The 20,784-nt window shown below is 33.7% G+C and overlaps 1 protein-coding gene across 1 annotated transcript; it reads left to right on the top strand.

The window, feature by feature from the left end:
- Positions 1–504: 504 nt before the first annotated feature.
- On the top strand, positions 505–1,982 carry LOC113352707 (aspartic proteinase nepenthesin-2-like). Its single transcript, XM_026596497.1, has 2 exons — positions 505–792; positions 900–1,982. The coding sequence occupies exons 1-2, from the start codon at positions 505–507 to the stop codon at positions 1,980–1,982; spliced, it is 1,371 nt and encodes a 456-aa protein (XP_026452282.1).
- The last annotated feature ends 18,802 nt before the right edge of the window (positions 1,983–20,784 follow it).

Here is a 20,784-nt window from a genome sequence, read left to right as displayed (position 1 = left end):
AGTTTAATGCGAAAAAAATGAAAACATAACCTTTACTTACAGAATGCAAAACGGATAAAATGAAATTTAATATTAATGGACTCGGTGAAAGATGTATAGGGAAAAATTGCATATGTTAATCTTTTTGATTCAAAATTTGTATATGTTTGGTGTCCACTTAATGTTGGTTTATAGAGAAATTTTCTCTTTTTGACGTGAGGCTAAATTTATAGATCTCAATGCAAGGGTCATAAACTAGTTATTTAACAACAGAAGGAAACAAAATATTTTCTCAAATCCTTCATTTACGATTTTCTTATATGATGTATGGTAAAAAGTAATTAACTCCCATTTATAATTAAGATTTCAATAATAATACAATTATCCTGTGAAGATATTCACATTAATATTAGGCCAAATTTACCATGAATTTATCTTTTGAAACCAGTATAAAAATGAGGCCATAAACCCTTGCCACTCCATTCCAATATTATTCTTGATTTCTTCCTCCCAAAATCAACAAAAATGGGCATAAAAATTCTCTTTTGCATTCTGTTCATTATCTCATTGAGTCACTCCGTTTTATCGAAGGCTGATGAAAAGAAACCATCCTGTCTCACTCTTAAACTCATTGACAGAGACTCCATTGAATCAAACGACCTTACCCGCATTGAAAAGTTCCGAAAAATCATTGATCGTTCAAAACTTCGAGCTAATAGTTTGATGAGTTCAACATCAGCTTCTGAAGAAAACCCCACAGATCTCCGCGCTCCATTTTCATATGAATCGTCGAGTTACGTAGTGCATTTCTCTGTAGGTACACCTCCAACCGTAGATGGTCCATACCTGATTTAGATACCGCTGCCGAACTTACTTGGCTCCAGTGCGATGGTTGCATCGACTGTTTTAAACAAAAACAGCCTCTGTATAATCCTCATGACTCTTCTACGTACAAATTGTTTCCTTGTGATCACCCATTGTGTAAATCTAATCATAATCATTGCAAATTCAAAGAATGGGATAGTCCGGATGTGCATGTTGAAGGATTTATGTCGAGTGATAGCAATTCTACGGTTCTTGACGGAGTTGTGTCCGGTTGTGCATATGGAACCGTCGGGTTTGGTTTCCAAGATAATCCCGATAATAATATCAATGGCGTATTCGGTTTGGGCCCAGGTCCTCGTTCTTTCGCTTCTCAGTTTGCTCCTCAGGGACTTTTCGGTTATTGTTTAGCAGATTGGCATTTTGGACCCCCTGACTATCCAGGTAAATTGATGTTCGGGGATGACGCACTACTCCCTATCAGTGGACATGTTCAAATAAGTCCGATTGTGGAGACAGATGCCAGAAGCTATTTCTTGAAGTTGGCGGATATTCAAATAGCTACCAAATGTTTAGGTTTTGAACGGGGTAAATTCGACCGTGCAATTAATGGGCATGGTGGCTTTATTATCGATTCTGGAACGTCGATTAGTTACTTTTCCAATGATGTCTATGATCGTGTGAGACAAGAACTTGTTGATTATATGAAAACTGTTGGGTTACCAGAGATGGATGCATCATCACACCACTTGGATTTGTGTTGGAGTATGCCAAATGGTGTACCACCTCGCCTCCCATCCATGACATTATATTTACAAGATAACGAGTATCCAGGTGAACCAGCTGATTGCGGAAATCAAGTAGGAGCTCAGCTTATAATCAATCCATTAAGTCTTTTCCATATTGAAGAGAAGGAAAATCCTCATATATGTCTTGGGATTATGCGTACTAATGGTACAAATCCTACGTTAAACATTTTGAGAGCCAAGCAACAAACTTATAACAAGTTCTCGTTCAATGGACAGAATAAGACACTCTCGTGGATGAGATGGGATTGTGGTTACCACCTAATTAATGCCGCTTCACCGAAACCTACTGTCAAATCCTTTATGCTGAAGATTTTCGATTGTATTGCAGTGGAAATATGGGAAGATAAAGAGGCAGAGAAAAGTTTCTATTAATTAGAATCAACTGTGTTACATCCATATATTCCTTTATATACAAATAGGAAGAAGACCCTAGACATTATATTGGGCCGCACGTCCATGGGCTACAAGCCCTACAACACTCCCCCTTGTGCGGTCCAGTAGAAATTCACATATAGTTCTTCGAGTATAGTTCTTCAAATGTTATCCTCTCCTTGATGACTTGTGCCGAAATCAATTTCCTCATTAAAGCTTTGACAAGGAAAAACTCAGTGGGATAAAACCTTGGTACAACTCTTCACATGTAGTACTTCACATGCTATCTCGTACTTTACATGTAGTTCATCACATGCAATACCATCTTCAAAGATTGACGAGTCTAAGTTAATTAGCTCGTTAAAACTTCATCAGGAAAACCCAGAGGGATAAAACCTGAACTAATTAAAGAAAAATAATAGAATACTAAGAAAACTTAGAACATAGTTGGATTCGTATATGTTGCCTCATTAAAAACCTTGACAAGGAAAACCCAGTGGGATAAAACCTTGATGAAGGGAAAAGAGTACAACGTGAAAGATGCAATTAAAGGTGATATGTTGCAGATGATCACTTTGCTCCGTTGAAGTTGACTAGTTTCTTTACAACTCTTAAGGAAGAAAATCCTCATGCGAAAGGAAATAGCCTTAGCTGGGAAATTACATTTCCGGTGTTTGTTGTTGTCTCATTAAAAACCTTGCCGAGTAACAAAACCATGTGGGAAAAAGCAACCTCGGTAAAGGAAAATAGTTCAACACACCATTAGATGCTCCCCATGATGTCAAACAATTTTCATTTTTCTAATGAAATCAAAAGGAGATTATCACACATTACTTTGGTGACTTGAATGTTTATAAGACCCTGTTGTAGATTTTGGAAGTTAAGTTGCTTAGCGGACTATCGCATTTCATTTCTTTGATTCAGATATTTTCAGCAATATCAACGTGATCTTTATGTCTGCAACGTTCAACATACTTGATGTTTTTTTAGTATTGTCTCGCTAAAAACCTTGTCGAGTGACAGAACCCTTTGGGAAAAACTATTCTCGATCGAAGGGAAAAAGAGTACAACACAACTTCAATTTCGAAGTAAAATATGTCGATATCATATCCTTGGATACTCCTCCTGATGTCGGCATCTCCCCATGATTACTTTCAGAGTTGTTCCAGACAGTTCCTTTAGTCATGTATTTTTCGAAACTGAATATTGGTAATGACTTAGAAAATAGTCTACCATATCTCCCCCTGATTACTTTCGTTGGAGAAGAGATTATTGTTCCTTCATAATCAACAACTTTTGAATTGCACTTTCATTAGCATTACTTTTTATGTATTTGCAGGGATAAAACAAATTTATGTCAATGGTTACTTTTAAGTACATGATTACATTCACTATACCATTTCAATGACGTTGCGTTGGTGCAGAGCTATATCTAGCTAACAAGTTCCCTGAGGATGTAAAATTTAATCGAGTACATTATTATACTAAGTACAACAATGCGTATGTTGTACTTAAATATGTGAATTTCATCTCCCAACACATCTTCGTCATATTTCTTTGGACGAAATGGTTACTTACTTACATTTGAACCTCGACTAATCATGGGAGTGCTATCAGGATGCATGTCTTTGTTAAATTGCCTGAAAACTTTAGACATATGCAAACTGGTGAAATAATATACCGCAATCTCAGTATTCGATCGAGCTTTCCCTAGATTTTTCATCTCAAATTCGGATTTTAAATAGCTTTTAAGTCTCTTACTACATCAAGAGTACACATCATGTTTGTACCATCAACATAAATAGCTACAATTCCAAATCAGGAACTTTCTTATGAATATGCAAGGAAAAATAACTTACTTTTTTATCCCCTCCAAATCAAATAGCCACTTAGACGGATATACCACATTATTCTGATTGCTTGAATCTATAAGTGAGCGTTCTATCTAACTATAAACGTACTATGTGGTTTAGAGTCATTTGATTTGGGAAACAAAAGTCTATCAAGTACTTTTATAAATATCTTATATCTCTTGATTCTTTCATAGATACGTAACAACCACATACATATGCTGCATTTCAAGTCATTTCGAAATTACCAAGCTAACTAAGTAGCGGAACGCTATAACGTTCGTTACAAGAGAACAATTCCAAGGCTTTGTGAGAAACCTCGCGCCACAAGGCGAGTCATTATACTTGAAGACTGCTTTCTTCTCATTATTGTTTGTGACAAATTAATTATGTATGTACAATAGGCTTTACACTTGGTTGGTTAGCACTACCACACCAAATACCTGTATATTTGTCAAAGAACCAAGTTCTACCTGGATTGTATAGGCCAAATATTCCATTCGTTGAAATTAAGCAACAAGGAGATTGGTTCGATCTCATCTTGCTCTATTTCCTTAAGCAAGTGTATATGAAATTAATCATCAATATGCTCGCATGATCTTTCCATTGACTCGTGCGCATTCCTATAATCCACTTGGGATGTCATTCTTCTCTGGAATCATTAAAATTTGGAGCATTCTCCAGTTTGATTCATGGACATATTCAGAGACAATCTTATGAGATGATTTTTGATGATATAAGTAAGTTGTGCCTTCCTCACCTACTTCCTTTCTAGATGAGGATTGATCGAACCAAGTGGTCTCTCCAACTTCCTTTATGGAGCCACGGCCTCAACCACACTTCCACTAAGTGTAGTTGCAACACCTTAGTCTATGGTGTATATCCATTATTGAGGATTTGTAACCTTGCAGGTAGGTTTGCAGATGGTATGTGTGATCTCATCACTTTAGCGACATCAATGTACGTACATTCTAAAAATCGATTATTCTTTCACTTCACATTTACATTTGTGGAGTACAAGAATCAATATGAGACTCAATGGGAACACACCACGACAATTCCTGTCGTTCCCTTAGAAAATACTTTTTCTTATCTCCTCCTAACTACGGGAAGATTGTCTCACTATAGTGATAACCCGCAAATTTAGCGGTAAGAGATCTCCTGCCAAAGGTTTTAAAGTGCGGATAATTGTTGGAAATTCTTGTCCAACATAATCACTTAATCATTTCGATGACCCATCATATAATGATGTGGATTCGTAAGGGCACATATATGGTGCAACCAAAAATGCGTAAGAACACAAAATGTCAGGCTTATATCCAGTTACCAACTGGTACGCAAAGAATGGTTGACCAATTTTGGGTCGAAAACGAATAATTGAAGATGCGTGTAATATTGCATATTCCCCAAGCAGTTAAAGGTAGGTTTGTACGCATAACCATGCCTTAGGCACCATATGTAACCTTTGATGATAGCCTTTGCGAGACCATAGGGTATATGATGCTCTACATTGATCCTATTAAACATGCAATAACCATTAAGTCCTTTTGATGTATGCTCTCTAGCATTTACAAGGGGTGGTGAGTCCTTACATGTATAATGTGTTCTAGTAGTTTTCCAAACGCAACATTACTTGGGAACTATAACTAGTCCAAAATGTCAAAAATCCCACGAGGGCCATAAGTCACTTTAATGGTCCGCATTTTGCATGGATATTTTTCTAAATATCACATTGTTTTATTTGTAAAAATTAATTTTTTACCATTTGCATCTTAGGATGGTCTCGATCCTATTTTACTGAATACTTTGTAAAATGAGTGATATGCTCTCTTGCTTAAAAGCATAATGGGAGGGAGGACGGGGTTGTGCATCTAGTACTTTAGAAAACACTTATTGAGAGATATGTTGTTACTTTGCATTCTGTCAATCTTTTTCCCATTGTCTCGTCCACTCAAAGACAGTGATGTACATATGAGTCCTTTGAAAACGAAACATCATGTCACAACCAAAGTTCCTTTATGGTTATATCAAAGTCTGTATCAGTTAATTTCCAAAATTTCATCGTCGGAGTCGATATGGATTAAATAATAAAAATTAATACTATAATGATTTACATTTCATTAAATTGACTCATTAGTTTCTCTAAAATATATTTCCTTCCAAATATATTAGAGACTATAAAAGATGCGATCAATTACATTCTCATGACTGTGAGGTTCCACATAATATCCATTTGCATGGATTTCTTTGGAATTTAACAAGTTGTGATTATCTCTCGGTACATGTAGAGATTTTGTGATGTCTTTGTTCTATCTCGAAAAAAAACTTTGAGTAGTGTTGCCTTCGATGATCCAATCCTCTTAGTCACATTATAAGGAAATAGTTCAACAACTAGTTTAAATTCCTTAAGCTAGTAAAAGAAAAACAACTATGAGTTAGACATTTGGGTCTTGAGAGTTTTAATAAGTGGTGTGGCCTTATTACGTAATAAAAGTGGGATTCAACTCAAGTACTTTAGACTGAATATATATATATATATTACGTTTCACCCAATATATGTCAAGTGCTTTAGAGAATTTATGTCTCGTGTTTTCATTCCATATGTGCAAATATTGGATCTAGTTCAACTGAATAAGGTAGTCAATTGGCCCGGAAAGTTCTTGTTGCCATTAAAGTTGATGTGAAAATTTGTTGCTGCAATGATACACATTACATTGTATATATCAACACCTATGACCAGGTGCATCTCCAACTCTTTCATTTATGATGGCAGCTAGAATTACATCTTAGCTTCATCCCGTATTCAGCTGATACTTGTACTTTGGTGTCATTACTACTGGGAAAAATACATATTTGTCTCATGATATATATGTCCCTTTACACGTTCTTTATATGAGTCATTACGTCTAACCCTTATTACTTCGGGGTTCTTTCTATTTTCAATTTTGCTACATTTAGCTTAATTTGAGAAATTTTGTTATCTCAATAGGCCAAGAGAATCTCACTACACATGTCAACCACTTACTTTAGGTTGAGTAGATTACTAAAGGTAATTCTCTTGTTGTCACACTTCAACATATACTATTTCGTTAGTCTCATGCATGAAGCAGAGAAATGGAAATTTTCTGACTCAAATAAAAAAAATTGTGAGTTCTTCCACAAAAAATTTGGAATACATGTGATTTTATTTGCAATGTATCTTTTGAAAATACCGACTCTTAATAGTCGAGCCAGTGGATTGCATCCCACGGAACATTTCAAATTTGGGAAGAAAATATCAAGTACACAATAATGATGTTCAAGTATTTCTAAACCCCAAATAAATACATTGGAATTATGTTGGTACAACCAATTAAACAAAAGACACCATTCAACTATAGCCAATATCATATTCAAGAGAACAAATAGCATTATGGCCAAAATTCTTAATGATTGAGATCAATAAAAATAATTTAAATTGACCGTTTATATGCTGTTGACTTATTTTAAGACAAAAATTAACAAAACTAGGCATATTCTCAAATAAAATAAAATAAAATAAATGAGCCTAGCGAGTAAATAAGCCTAGCATATAAAAACTCGCGTTATAGTTACATACCTCAAAATTTGGTTCCCACCGTATATACACAAATCCAGAACGCCCTTGGTCGCGCACAACCCAAAAACATAATAGAACAAGACACGCTCTGGAACAGGGCTTAAATGAGTTGGATGGACCGGGTTGAGCCGAACCGAGTTGGATGGACCGGATTAAACCGAACCGAGTTGAATGGGCCGGGTTGGACCGGGTCGGGTTGGCTTTCCTTCTTCTCCTCGTCTCCCAGAGAATTACAGCGACGACAATCATCAACCGACTACAGAGAAAATCATGATCAGGTTCAAATCAAGTTTTACGCCCAAACATATGAATATGAACAAAAATATATATTATACGAATATATTATAAAATATATAAAATTTTCACTCAATCGGATATGGGATAATATATGCATACACATGGGGAAAATTAGTACAAACACAATGTAAATCAAATTAATCAGCCTTCACAAATTTAATAGCTAGCATATATACAATCAAAATAATGACACAAAATATTCACACATAACAGCATAAAAAAAATCCAATAAATTAAATTAAATATTAAAAATAATATAGTATCATGGGTGTAAAAATAGGAAGGTGAGTAATAACATATCACGTCAATCGAGATATAAAAAGAAAGCAGATGCACTTTCTGGTTCATAGAACTTCATACAAACAAACAATTATGGTATGTAACAAAAATTATTGCATAATATACGCATCAATAGTAATCAATGGTCATAAAACTATAAAATAAATCCCTAAAATAAAACGGACAAACATGCATGTGATGGCACACACAAATAAACATTAAAGCAAACATTTATTTATTTAAATTAATTACATATATATATATATATATATATATATTTATTTTTTTTGAAAGACAAAATGCTATGATTCGCGCAATCACAAGCATATCGATTAATATTTATTTTTATAAAGAAAATTATCATTATATATTTATATAAAACAGTCATGTAAGAATAGAAAAAAAATACTACATGAGCATAGCCTGATAGGACAAATCAGATGGTGGATATATAAATATTATAATACTCCCTCCGTCCCTAATAAGATGACCTAGTTGTAGTTTGCACAAATTTTAAGGCAAGAAGGAAAATGAAGTATATTTAACTATTTTTTACAATTATACCCTTATGAGCAATAATTAATAAAATTTAGAAACGATTTATCTCTTAAACTATACCACGGTTTTTTATAAACTTTATACCGTTGAAAAGCATTTTAAAACACCTACGCAACGAATATAAACATGACTATCAGATTATACATATTTCTTATAGAAAAATAATTAATTAAAAGGGTAGTTTTAGAAATATCCCTTGATTAGTGAAATAGGTCATCTATTTATGGGACAAAGTTTAAAACCAAGTAGGTCATGTTATTAGGGACGGAGGGAGTATTAATCAATAGCAAAACAAAACATTATAATCAAAACAGATCACACATATGAACATCAAGAGCGCATCAAAAACATACAAGAGCATAATTTTTTATTTTTTTTTTACATATGAACATAGATGATAGTCAACGATAAATTGATGTAACAATTCTTTATGGCAGACAAATAGGATCATAAGTAACTTTTTCTTGTATTGACGTCTGATGTGTACTAATGAAAAGAAAAATGTTCAGGCATACCTAGTCATTTGGATCGAGAATCCAAAACAAATCCCATGGAATCGTTCTCGGTTGAATCGGATTATTGCGACCAACTTAGCTATTCAATCCAAGAAGAGAAGTACAAATCCAATGACGACGGAGATGTTTGCAGGAAAAAAAAATTCAATTGGTGAGCTCGTGCGTGATAACGTATTGCAGTGGAAATATGGGGAAGATAAAGAGGCAGAGGAAAGTTTTTATTAATTAGAATCAACTGTGTTACATCCATATATTCCTTTATATACAAATAGGAAGAAGACCCTAGACACTATATTGGGCCGCACATCCATGGGCTACAAGCCCTACAACAGATTGTTATTTTTTCATCTTAATAATGAACGATTTTTTGGGGAATGGTTTTTTTTGGGGGGGGGGGGGCATGGTTTTATTTTGGGTAAAGACATTAGAAGTAAATCTAGGTCACCCCTTATCTGGATATTTATATTAATACCTAAATTACCCTCCTGATTAATTTTGGGTGATGATTAGTTAGTGTTGATAATAGTTAGTGTAATGATTAGTGAGATGATTAAGTTAAAGATAATTAGTGAGATTAAAAAATCAGATGTTTTTTTTTTAAAGAAGTAGAATTATTGAGAGAGTAAAGTTAGAGAAAATGAAGAAGGAAAACATGAAAAACGATGGATTTTACCAACCACAACCGGAGGAAGGGTATTTGGGTACCCAGGTGTGCTTCAAACTTAAATAATGTTGGTTGAATTGCTCCAAACTTTCAAAAAAATGAAAAAATTTATGTAGATTTGGGTCAGTTCGGTTACCATATGTCAAGAACATGTAACCGAACACACCTGAAAGTGTAGTTCGGTTATATTTTCCAAACACGCAGGTTACCGAACTCGCTCGTTAATGGAGGTTTTGGTCGTACAGTGTAATGTTCGGTTACCTAGGATAAAATGGTAGGTAACCGAACTTTGAAATTAACAATTTATTTGGGTACATCTTGTGTGTTCGGTTAGTTCGCAAACTTCAACGCAACCAAGTTCCCAACCGAACTGCAGGTTAAAAGTAATTTAGTGTTAGAAGTTCGGTTGGTTCGCAAACTTCAACATATTTTGCGAATCAACCGAACTGGGCTTATATATGCATATATGCAATTAGGAAAACGTTCGGTTACTATGAAATTTATTTCTTGGCGAATTAGCTAGAGTTCGGTTACATAGAAAACTTAACATTTTTGCGAACGGACCGAACTTGTGGACTTCTCATTATTTTCGTAAACTAAAGTTCGGTGATATCCTTATTTTGCGAAGGAACCGAACTTATGGACTTTTGTTGTTCTAATAAAAGAAGTTCGGTTAAAAGTATTTTTTGCGAATCAACCGAACTCTATTGGCTAAGTTCGGTTACTTTGTAGTTTTAAAAATTTTTGCGAAAAAACCGAACTCTATTGGCTAAGTTCGGTTATTTTGGAACTCAAGATAGTGGCCACAACAACGCAGTTCAGTTAGACTGGATTTTTTTTTCGGTTCTAAGGGTGGAGTTCGGTTACTTTGTAGTTTTAAAAATTTTTGTGAAACAACCGAACAGAGAGTTCGGTGACTTAGTATTAAATCCAATAGAACCGAACTGTTCTTCGTGTTCTTCATTTTCAAGAAGTTCGGTTAGTAAACTAGGATTTTTTGGAAAATCGGCCTAACCGAACATGGCTCTGTAACTCCCACTAAAACCCTATTTTGATGATTTCTATTCGATTGAAGCAATCAAAAACAAATTAAAGTGAAGGGTTTGTTGGAAAATACCTTCGGAGTGGTCCCATGGAAGAATCAGGCTGCGGCTGGCGTCTTTTATACTCGATAAAATTATCATGTAACACAACTTAATTGTGATTGCATTGATGTTGTTACATTTCTTAAATAGGCGGTGGTGGTGGTGGTGGGAGGAGGTGGTGGTGGTAATCGGTGGTTGGTGGTGGTGATAATCGGAGGTGGTGGTGGTGGTAATCGGCGGTGGTGGGCGGTGGTGGTGGTAATCGGTGGTTGGTGGTGATGATAATCGGAGGTGGTGGTGGTGTTAATCGGCGGAGGTGGGCGGTGGTGGTGGGTGGAGGTGGTGGTTATATATATAAGTGGTTATTAGGTTGGTTTTAAATTAAATTTGGTTAAGGATAGGTTAGTCATTTCAACGTTTTAGGACACCCCTTATCACTATAGAGAAGGTGGTCTAATAAAACCATGGTCCCAAAAAAAATCGTTGTTAATAATACATAATTAAATCTAATCTTTATTTTTATATTTTTCACCTTCAATATTTCCTTATGTTTTCAATATTTGATTATCTATGATCTGACAGTCGGCTTTAGCAATGTACTGAAGTTTCTTAGTATCGATTCCATCGAAAGCTTTAAACATGCAGATATTTAGATACCGCACATAGGTATATAGATCATAGCCTAAACTTTGATCAAGTCTCAAATTTTCTTAGTGTCGATTACGCTTTCCGAATGTTTACTTTAGCGTATTATGATCAAGTCACAAATTTTGGATGCCCAAGGTTTAGAGGTGTTTACGGTTTCCAGTTCCATATATTTGTAGATCCAGACATTTTAATCGATTTGGTTTGGTCCATCCTTACTGGAAGCTCTTCTAAGGATGATGCACACGTAAAGTCCTCACTAGGATCGGACTTGAAAAATGAAAGTTCTCTAAATCCACCGTTATAATGCTTTGTCAAAAATTAATCACTTAAGTTATGCCAATTTCATAAAATCAAATGTTAGTGCTAAACGAAATTATCAGAATTTGTTTACTTCGTTTAATTCGCCCAAAGATAACACGAAGAAGGTTTATTAATGCTTTTAGAAGGGGGTACATGGAGACATTGGAAAAGAGATCAGGAAGCTATCCCTTGTAATTTTTTGTTTTTCTTTCGTTTCTTGTGATAATGATATTTAAGTTAGTTAGGGAAGTTACTTTTTACCCCTTTGGTCTATGTGGTTGGGGCCTAGAGCCCCCATTGAATTCTTATGTCTTTTTTCTTTTGGGTTAGTAAATTGTTGGACAAAAAAAAAATCAAACTAAAATAAGATAAAAATTACCATGATTTTATCTCGTGTGAATCAAATTAATTATCGATGTATCAAAAACCTAATTAAAATTAATTACCATGAATTTAATTTTCATATAAAATGATATTAATTTATTCATAATTAAAATATACTTAGGATTTCTTACTTTCTTTATTTATTTATTTTTGAAGCAACTTTCTTTATTTTGTTGATGAGATTTTGAATTTATTACCATCAAAAAATCACGGAATGTTTTACCCAGCCAATTAATTACAATAAGAGGAATCAAAATATTTTCTCAAATACTTTCTTTACCATTTTCTTATTGTATTGTAAAAAAGAATTAACTCCATTTATAACTAAGGTTTCAATATACTACAATTACTATAATTATATATCTTGCGAATATATTCCAATTAATATTAAGCCAAATTTTCATTACTATAATATCTTGCGAATAAATTAAACTTCCAAATTTATATTGGCCCCAAAATGAATTTTTGCCAAAATCTTATAATTTTCGAACATTGGTACTACCATAATCGATAGTAACTTGTGTTCATTTTAACTTCGGAATATATAATGGCTCCAAAATGAGTTTTTGCCAAAATCCTTCAATTTTCGAATTTTGATACTACTATAATCGATAGTAAATTATGTTCATTATCTACCGATTGCGTTTAATTTTTAGTACAGAAAATTAAAAGCAGTGCAGGAACATAATCGGTGGATAACAATCAATTTACCTACCGATTATGGTTGATGTTCTTCATTTCTACAATAGCAGAAACATAATCGGTAGATAACAATTAATTTACCTACCGATTATGGTTGATGTTCTTCATTTCTAAAGAACATCAACTATAATCGGCAGGTAAAATAGATTGTTATCTACAGATTATGTTCATGTTACTGCAAATCTTAGAAAAATTTCCGATCAAATTTTTGATTTCAAGCAATCAAATCCTAATTTTGGATCACAACTGCTATCATCTATCCGTTTTGTTTATTTAACTTGAATTTTCTTTTTTGATGTTCTAAGTTTCAACTTTAAGGTCAATGAATTTTGGGTTTTAATTTTAAACAATCAATCATAAAATTGGTTTGATCGATCATCTTTGGTTACAATCAAAATTAAAACGATGAAAAAAAATTTTGATGGGTAGAAAAGAGAAGAAGAGGAATGATATGAAAATAAAGGATATAGGTTTGAATTTAGTATAAAAGTGAAGGACAATATAGACAATTTCTATTTTTAAGACACCCCTTAACCCCCTTCAATGGATGGGAATAAAAAAGTGGCCCCTAATTCCCTCTGAGTGGCCCCAAAAAATGCTAGGTAAAATATAAGCACCAAAAAGTATTACTAAAAGTTAGTAACCTGTTATAGGGGCGGAAGAAATCATTAGAGAGGCAGATATAATAGGACAAAAAAGGTCACCATGTAGTAATTTCAAAAACATCTTATCTATATAATTTTCATAACGTCCAAAAAGCCCTTATTTAATTAATGTTTTTAATTTAATTAGCTATTCATTAGGTTAATGAACTTTTTTTTATATTTAATGAAATATTAAAATGAAATATTTAATGAAATATTAAGAGTTAGGTTTGGTGGAGAGATAGAATAGAGAGATTTTTTTTTTAGAAATTTATTTGACAAACCTAGATTTTGATTTATTCAAACAAAATGAATGATTTCAGTGGCAAATTGGAGGTGGGTGAATTTCTATATGATAGAGAAACCATATTTTACAAATAACCGACGATGGAGATCATGGTATGTGGCTGATCTATTAGCTCCAATGTCAATTTCAGGGCAATTTACGGTTGAAATTAACCAAAAAAACCAACCGTATGAGCCATTTACGGTTGGAATTAACCATAGAATCCAACCTTAGGTGCCACTTACGGTTAGTATCTGATGAACATCCAACCGTAACTGATTAAAATTGGGAAACCCTAATCATAAACCAGTTATGGTTGGATTGTTCTCAAAAACTTAACTTATTTTCTCTCAGGAATTTTTACGGTTGATACTGTTAAAATCGAAACCAACCGTAAATAATTTTACGGTTACAAAAATGAACCGTAACTGGATAGTCCAAATAGTTTTTAGGATTTATGGTTGGTAGTTCTTCAGTAACCAACCGTAACACCTTCAGAAATCGAGTTTACGGCTGGCAATTGAAGAACAACCAACCGTAACTCCAGAAATCATAGTTTCTTTTTTTAGGTTTAAATATATTTGATGATGACTATCAAAGAAACACTGATTTTGATTTTTTTTTTTATGATTAGGCTTGAATAGATGGGAGGGTAATTTAGTCCTTTTAAAATGGAAGAGTAATCTAGACCTTTAACATGACATTATGACACCCCCTAACCAATTTGTTCAGCCCCTCCAATAGAATCATCCGCCCCTATAACAGGTTACAAAAGTTAAAGTGTTTTACAAGTAGATACCAAAGAAGAGTCGTTGCGTCAAAAATGTAATAAGACGATTGGAACCCATAGCATATATACGACAGCCTTCAATTTTGCTGAAACCATCACATAAATAAATTAAGAACGATTTTTTGGGGACCATGGTTTTTTCGGGGATCATGATTTTATTTTGGATAAAGACATTAGAAGTAAATCTAGATCACCCCTTATCTAGATATTTATATTAATACCTAAATTACCCTCCTAATTAATTTTGGGTGATGATTAGTTAGTGTTAATAATAGTTAGTGTAATGATTAGTGAGATGATTAAGTTAAAGATAATTAGTGAGATTACAAAATCAGATGGTTTTTTTTTTAAAGAAGTAGAATTATTGAGAGAGTAAAGTTAGAGAAGATGAAGAAGGAAAACATGAAAAACGATGGATTTTACCAACCACAACCGGAGGAAGGGTATTTGGGTACCCAGGTGTGCTTCAAACTTAGATAATGTTGGTTGAATTGCTCCAAACTTTCAAAAAAAATGAAAATTTTTATGTAGATTTGGGTCAGTTCGGTTACCATATGTCAAGAACATGTAATCGAACACACCTGAAAGTGTAGTTCGGTTATGTTTTCCAAACACGCAGGTTACCGAACTCACTCGTTAATAGAGGTTTTGGTCGTACAGTGTAATGTTCGGTTACCTAGGATAAAATGGTAGGTGAACGAACTTTGAACTTAACAATTTATTTGGGTACCTCTTGTGTGTTCGGTTAGTTCGCAAACTTCAACGCAACCAAGTTCCCAACCGAACTGCATGTTAAAAGTAACCTAGTGTTAGAAGTTCGGTTGGTTCACAAACTTCAACATATTTTGCGAATCAACCGAACTGGGCTTATATATGCATATATGCAATTAGGCAAACGTTCGGTTACTACGAAATTTATTTCTTGGCGAATTAGGTAGAGTTCGGTTACGAAGTTTCAAAGGTACAGTTCGGTTACAAAGAAAACTTAACATTTTTGCGAATGAACCGAACTTGTGGACTTCTCATTATTTTCGTAAACTAAAGTTCGGTGATATCCTTATTTTGCGAAGGAACCGAACTTATGGACTTATGTTGTTCTAATACAAGGAGTTCGGTTAAAAGTATTTTTTGCGAATCAACCGAACTCTATTGGTTAAGTTCGGTTACTTTGTAGTTTTAAAATTTTTTGCGAAAAAACCGAACTCTATTGGCTAAGTTCGGTTATTTTGGAACTCAAGATAGTGGCCACAACAACGCAGTTCAGTTAGACTGGATTTTTTTTTCGGTTCTAAGGGTGGAGTTCGGTTACTTTGTAGTTTTAAAAATTTTTGTGAAACAACCGAACAGAGAGTTCGGTGACTTAGTTTTAAATCCAATAGAACCGAACTGTTCTTCGTGTTCTTCATTTTCAAGAAGTTCGGTTAGTAAACTAGGGTTTTTTGGAAAATCGGCCTAACCGAACATGGCTCTGTAACTCCCACTAAAACCCTATTTTGATGATTTCTATTCGATTGAAGCAATCAAAAACAAATTAAAGTGAAGGGTTTGTTGGAAAATACCTTCGGAGTGGTCCCATGGAAGAATCAGGCTGCGGCTGGCGTCTTTTATACTCGATAAAATTATCATGTAACACAACTTAATTGTGATTGCATTGATGTTGTTACATTTCTTAAATAGGCGGTGGTGGTGGTGGTGGGAGGAGGTGGTGGTGGTAATCGGTGGTTGGTGGTGGTGATAATCGGAGGTGGTGGTGGTGGTAATCGGCGGTGGTGGGCGGTGGTGGTGGTAATCGGTGGTTGGTGGTGATGATAATCGGAGGTGGTGGTGGTGTTAATCGGCGGAGGTGGGCGGTGGTGGTGGGTGGAGGTGGTGGTTATATATATAAGTGGTTATTAGGTTGGTTTTAAATTAAATTTGGTTAAGGATAGGTTAGTCATTTCAACGTTTTAGGACACCCCTTATCACTATAGAGAAGGTGGTCTAATAAAACCATGGTCCCAAAAAAAATCGTTGTTAATAATACATAATTAAATCTAATCTTTATTTTTATATTTTTCACCTTCAATATTTCCTTATGTTTTCAATATTTGATTATCTATGATCTGACAGTCGGCTTTAGCAATGTACTGAAGTTTCTTAGTATCGATTCCATCGAAAGCTTTAAACATGCAGATATTTAGATACCGCACATAGGTATATAGATCATAGCCTAAACTTTGATCAAGTCTCAAATTTTCTTAGTGTCGATTACGCTTTCCGAATGTTTACTTTAGCGTATTATGATCAAGTCACAAATTTTGGATGCCCAAGGTTTAGAGGTGTTTACGGTTTCCAGTTCCATATATTTGTAGATCCAGACATTTTAATCGATTTGGTTTGGTCCATCCTTACTGGAAGCTCTTCTAAGGATGATGCACACGTAAAGTCCTCACTAGGATCGGACTTGAAAAATGAAAGTTCTCTAAATCCACCGTTATAATGCTTTGTCAAAAATTAATCACTTAAGTTATGCCAATTTCATAAAATCAAATGTTAGTGCTAAACGAAATTATCAGAATTTGTTTACTTCGTTTAATTCGCCCAAAGATAACACGAAGAAGGTTTATTAATGCTTTTAGAAGGGGGTACATGGAGACATTGGAAAAGAGATCAGGAAGCTATCCCTTGTAATTTTTTGTTTTTCTTTCGTTTCTTGTGATAATGATATTTAAGTTAGTTAGGGAAGTTACTTTTTACCCCTTTGGTCTATGTGGTTGGGGCCTAGAGCCCCCATTGAATTCTTATGTCTTTTTTCTTTTGGGTTAGTAAATTGTTGGACAAAAAAAAAATCAAACTAAAATAAGATAAAAATTACCATGATTTTATCTCGTGTGAATCAAATTAATTATCGATGTATCAAAAACCTAATTAAAATTAATTACCATGAATTTAATTTTCATATAAAATGATATTAATTTATTCATAATTAAAATATACTTAGGATTTCTTACTTTCTTTATTTATTTATTTTTGAAGCAACTTTCTTTATTTTGTTGATGAGATTTTGAATTTATTACCATCAAAAAATCACGGAATGTTTTACCCAGCCAATTAATTACAATAAGAGGAATCAAAATATTTTCTCAAATACTTTCTTTACCATTTTCTTATTGTATTGTAAAAAAGAATTAACTCCATTTATAACTAAGGTTTCAATATACTACAATTACTATAATTATATATCTTGCGAATATATTCCAATTAATATTAAGCCAAATTTTCATTACTATAATATCTTGCGAATAAATTAAACTTCCAAATTTATATTGGCCCCAAAATGAATTTTTGCCAAAATCTTATAATTTTCGAACATTGGTACTACCATAATCGATAGTAACTTGTGTTCATTTTAACTTCGGAATATATAATGGCTCCAAAATGAGTTTTTGCCAAAATCCTTCAATTTTCGAATTTTGATACTACTATAATCGATAGTAAATTATGTTCATTATCTACCGATTGCGTTTAATTTTTAGTACAGAAAATTAAAAGCAGTGCAGGAACATAATCGGTGGATAACAATCAATTTACCTACCGATTATGGTTGATGTTCTTCATTTCTACAATAGCAGAAACATAATCGGTAGATAACAATTAATTTACCTACCGATTATGGTTGATGTTCTTCATTTCTAAAGAACATCAACTATAATCGGCAGGTAAAATAGATTGTTATCTACAGATTATGTTCATGTTACTGCAAATCTTAGAAAAATTTCCGATCAAATTTTTGATTTCAAGCAATCAAATCCTAATTTTGGATCACAACTGCTATCATCTATCCGTTTTGTTTATTTAACTTGAATTTTCTTTTTTGATGTTCTAAGTTTCAACTTTAAGGTCAATGAATTTTGGGTTTTAATTTTAAACAATCAATCATAAAATTGGTTTGATCGATCATCTTTGGTTACAATCAAAATTAAAACGATGAAAAAAAATTTTGATGGGTAGAAAAGAGAAGAAGAGGAATGATATGAAAATAAAGGATATAGGTTTGAATTTAGTATAAAAGTGAAGGACAATATAGACAATTTCTATTTTTAAGACACCCCTTAACCCCCTTCAATGGATGGGAATAAAAAAGTGGCCCCTAATTCCCTCTGAGTGGCCCCAAAAAATGCTAGGTAAAATATAAGCACCAAAAAGTATTACTAAAAGTTAGTAACCTGTTATAGGGGCGGAAGAAATCATTAGAGAGGCAGATATAATAGGACAAAAAAGGTCACCATGTAGTAATTTCAAAAACATCTTATCTATATAATTTTCATAACGTCCAAAAAGCCCTTATTTAATTAATGTTTTTAATTTAATTAGCTATTCATTAGGTTAATGAACTTTTTTTTATATTTAATGAAATATTAAAATGAAATATTTAATGAAATATTAAGAGTTAGGTTTGGTGGAGAGATAGAATAGAGAGATTTTTTTTTTAGAAATTTATTTGACAAACCTAGATTTTGATTTATTCAAACAAAATGAATGATTTCAGTGGCAAATTGGAGGTGGGTGAATTTCTATATGATAGAGAAACCATATTTTACAAATAACCGACGATGGAGATCATGGTATGTGGCTGATCTATTAGCTCCAATGTCAATTTCAGGGCAATTTACGGTTGAAATTAACCAAAAAAACCAACCGTATGAGCCATTTACGGTTGGAATTAACCATAGAATCCAACCTTAGGTGCCACTTACGGTTAGTATCTGATGAACATCCAACCGTAACTGATTAAAATTGGGAAACCCTAATCATAAACCAGTTATGGTTGGATTGTTCTCAAAAACTTAACTTATTTTCTCTCAGGAATTTTTACGGTTGATACTGTTAAAATCGAAACCAACCGTAAATAATTTTACGGTTACAAAAATGAACCGTAACTGGATAGTCCAAATAGTTTTTAGGATTTATGGTTGGTAGTTCTTCAGTAACCAACCGTAACACCTTCAGAAATCGAGTTTACGGCTGGCAATTGAAGAACAACCAACCGTAACTCCAGAAATCATAGTTTCTTTTTTTAGGTTTAAATATATTTGATGATGACTATCAAAGAAACACTGATTTTGATTTTTTTTTTTATGATTAGGCTTGAATAGATGGGAGGGTAATTTAGTCCTTTTAAAATGGAAGAGTAATCTAGACCTTTAACATGACATTATGACACCCCCTAACCAATTTGTTCAGCCCCTCCAATAGAATCATCCGCCCCTATAACAGGTTACAAAAGTTAAAGTGTTTTACAAGTAGATACCAAAGAAGAGTCGTTGCGTCAAAAATGTAATAAGACGATTGGAACCCATAGCATATATACGACAGCCTTCAATTTTGCTGAAACCATCACATAAATAAATTAAGAACGATTTTTTGGGGACCATGGTTTTTTCGGGGATCATGATTTTATTTTGGATAAAGACATTAGAAGTAAATCTAGATCACCCCTTATCTAGATATTTATATTAATACCTAAATTACCCTCCTAATTAATTTTGGGTGATGATTAGTTAGTGTTAATAATAGTTAGTGTAATGATTAGTGAGATGATTAAGTTAAAGATAATTAGTGAGATTACAAAATCAGATGGTTTTTTTTTTAAAGAAGTAGAATTATTGAGAGAGTAAAGTTAGAGAAGATGAAGAAGGAAAACATGAAAAACGATGGATTTTACCAACCACAACCGGAGGAAGGGTATTTGGGTACCCAGGTGTGCTTCAAACTTAGATAATGTTGGTTGAATTGCTCCAAACTTTCAAAAAAAATGAAAATTTTTATGTAGATTTGGGTCAGTTCGGTTACCATATGTCAAGAACATGTAATCGAACACACCTGAAAGTGTAGTTCGGTTATGTTTTCCAAACACGCAGGTTACCGAACTCACTCGTTAATGGAGGTTTTGGTCGTACAGTGTAATGTTCGGTTACCTAGGATAAAATGGTAGGTGAACGAACTTTGAACTTAACAATTTATTTGGGTACCTCTTGTGTGTTCGGTTAGTTCGCAAACTTCAACGCAACCAAGTTCCCAACCGAACTGCATGTTAAAAGTAACCTAGTGTTAGAAGTTCGGTTGGTTCACAAACTTCAACATATTTTGCGAATCAACCGAACTGGGCTTATATATGCATATATGCAATTAGGCAAACGTTCGGTTACTACGAAATTTATTT

This window comes from Papaver somniferum, chromosome 2 (genome assembly GCF_003573695.1).
Source record: "Papaver somniferum cultivar HN1 chromosome 2, ASM357369v1, whole genome shotgun sequence".
NCBI classification, from domain to species: domain Eukaryota; kingdom Viridiplantae; phylum Streptophyta; class Magnoliopsida; order Ranunculales; family Papaveraceae; genus Papaver; species Papaver somniferum.
The sequence above is the reverse complement of the archived record's forward strand: the minus strand, read 5'-3'. Positions and strand labels throughout refer to the sequence as shown.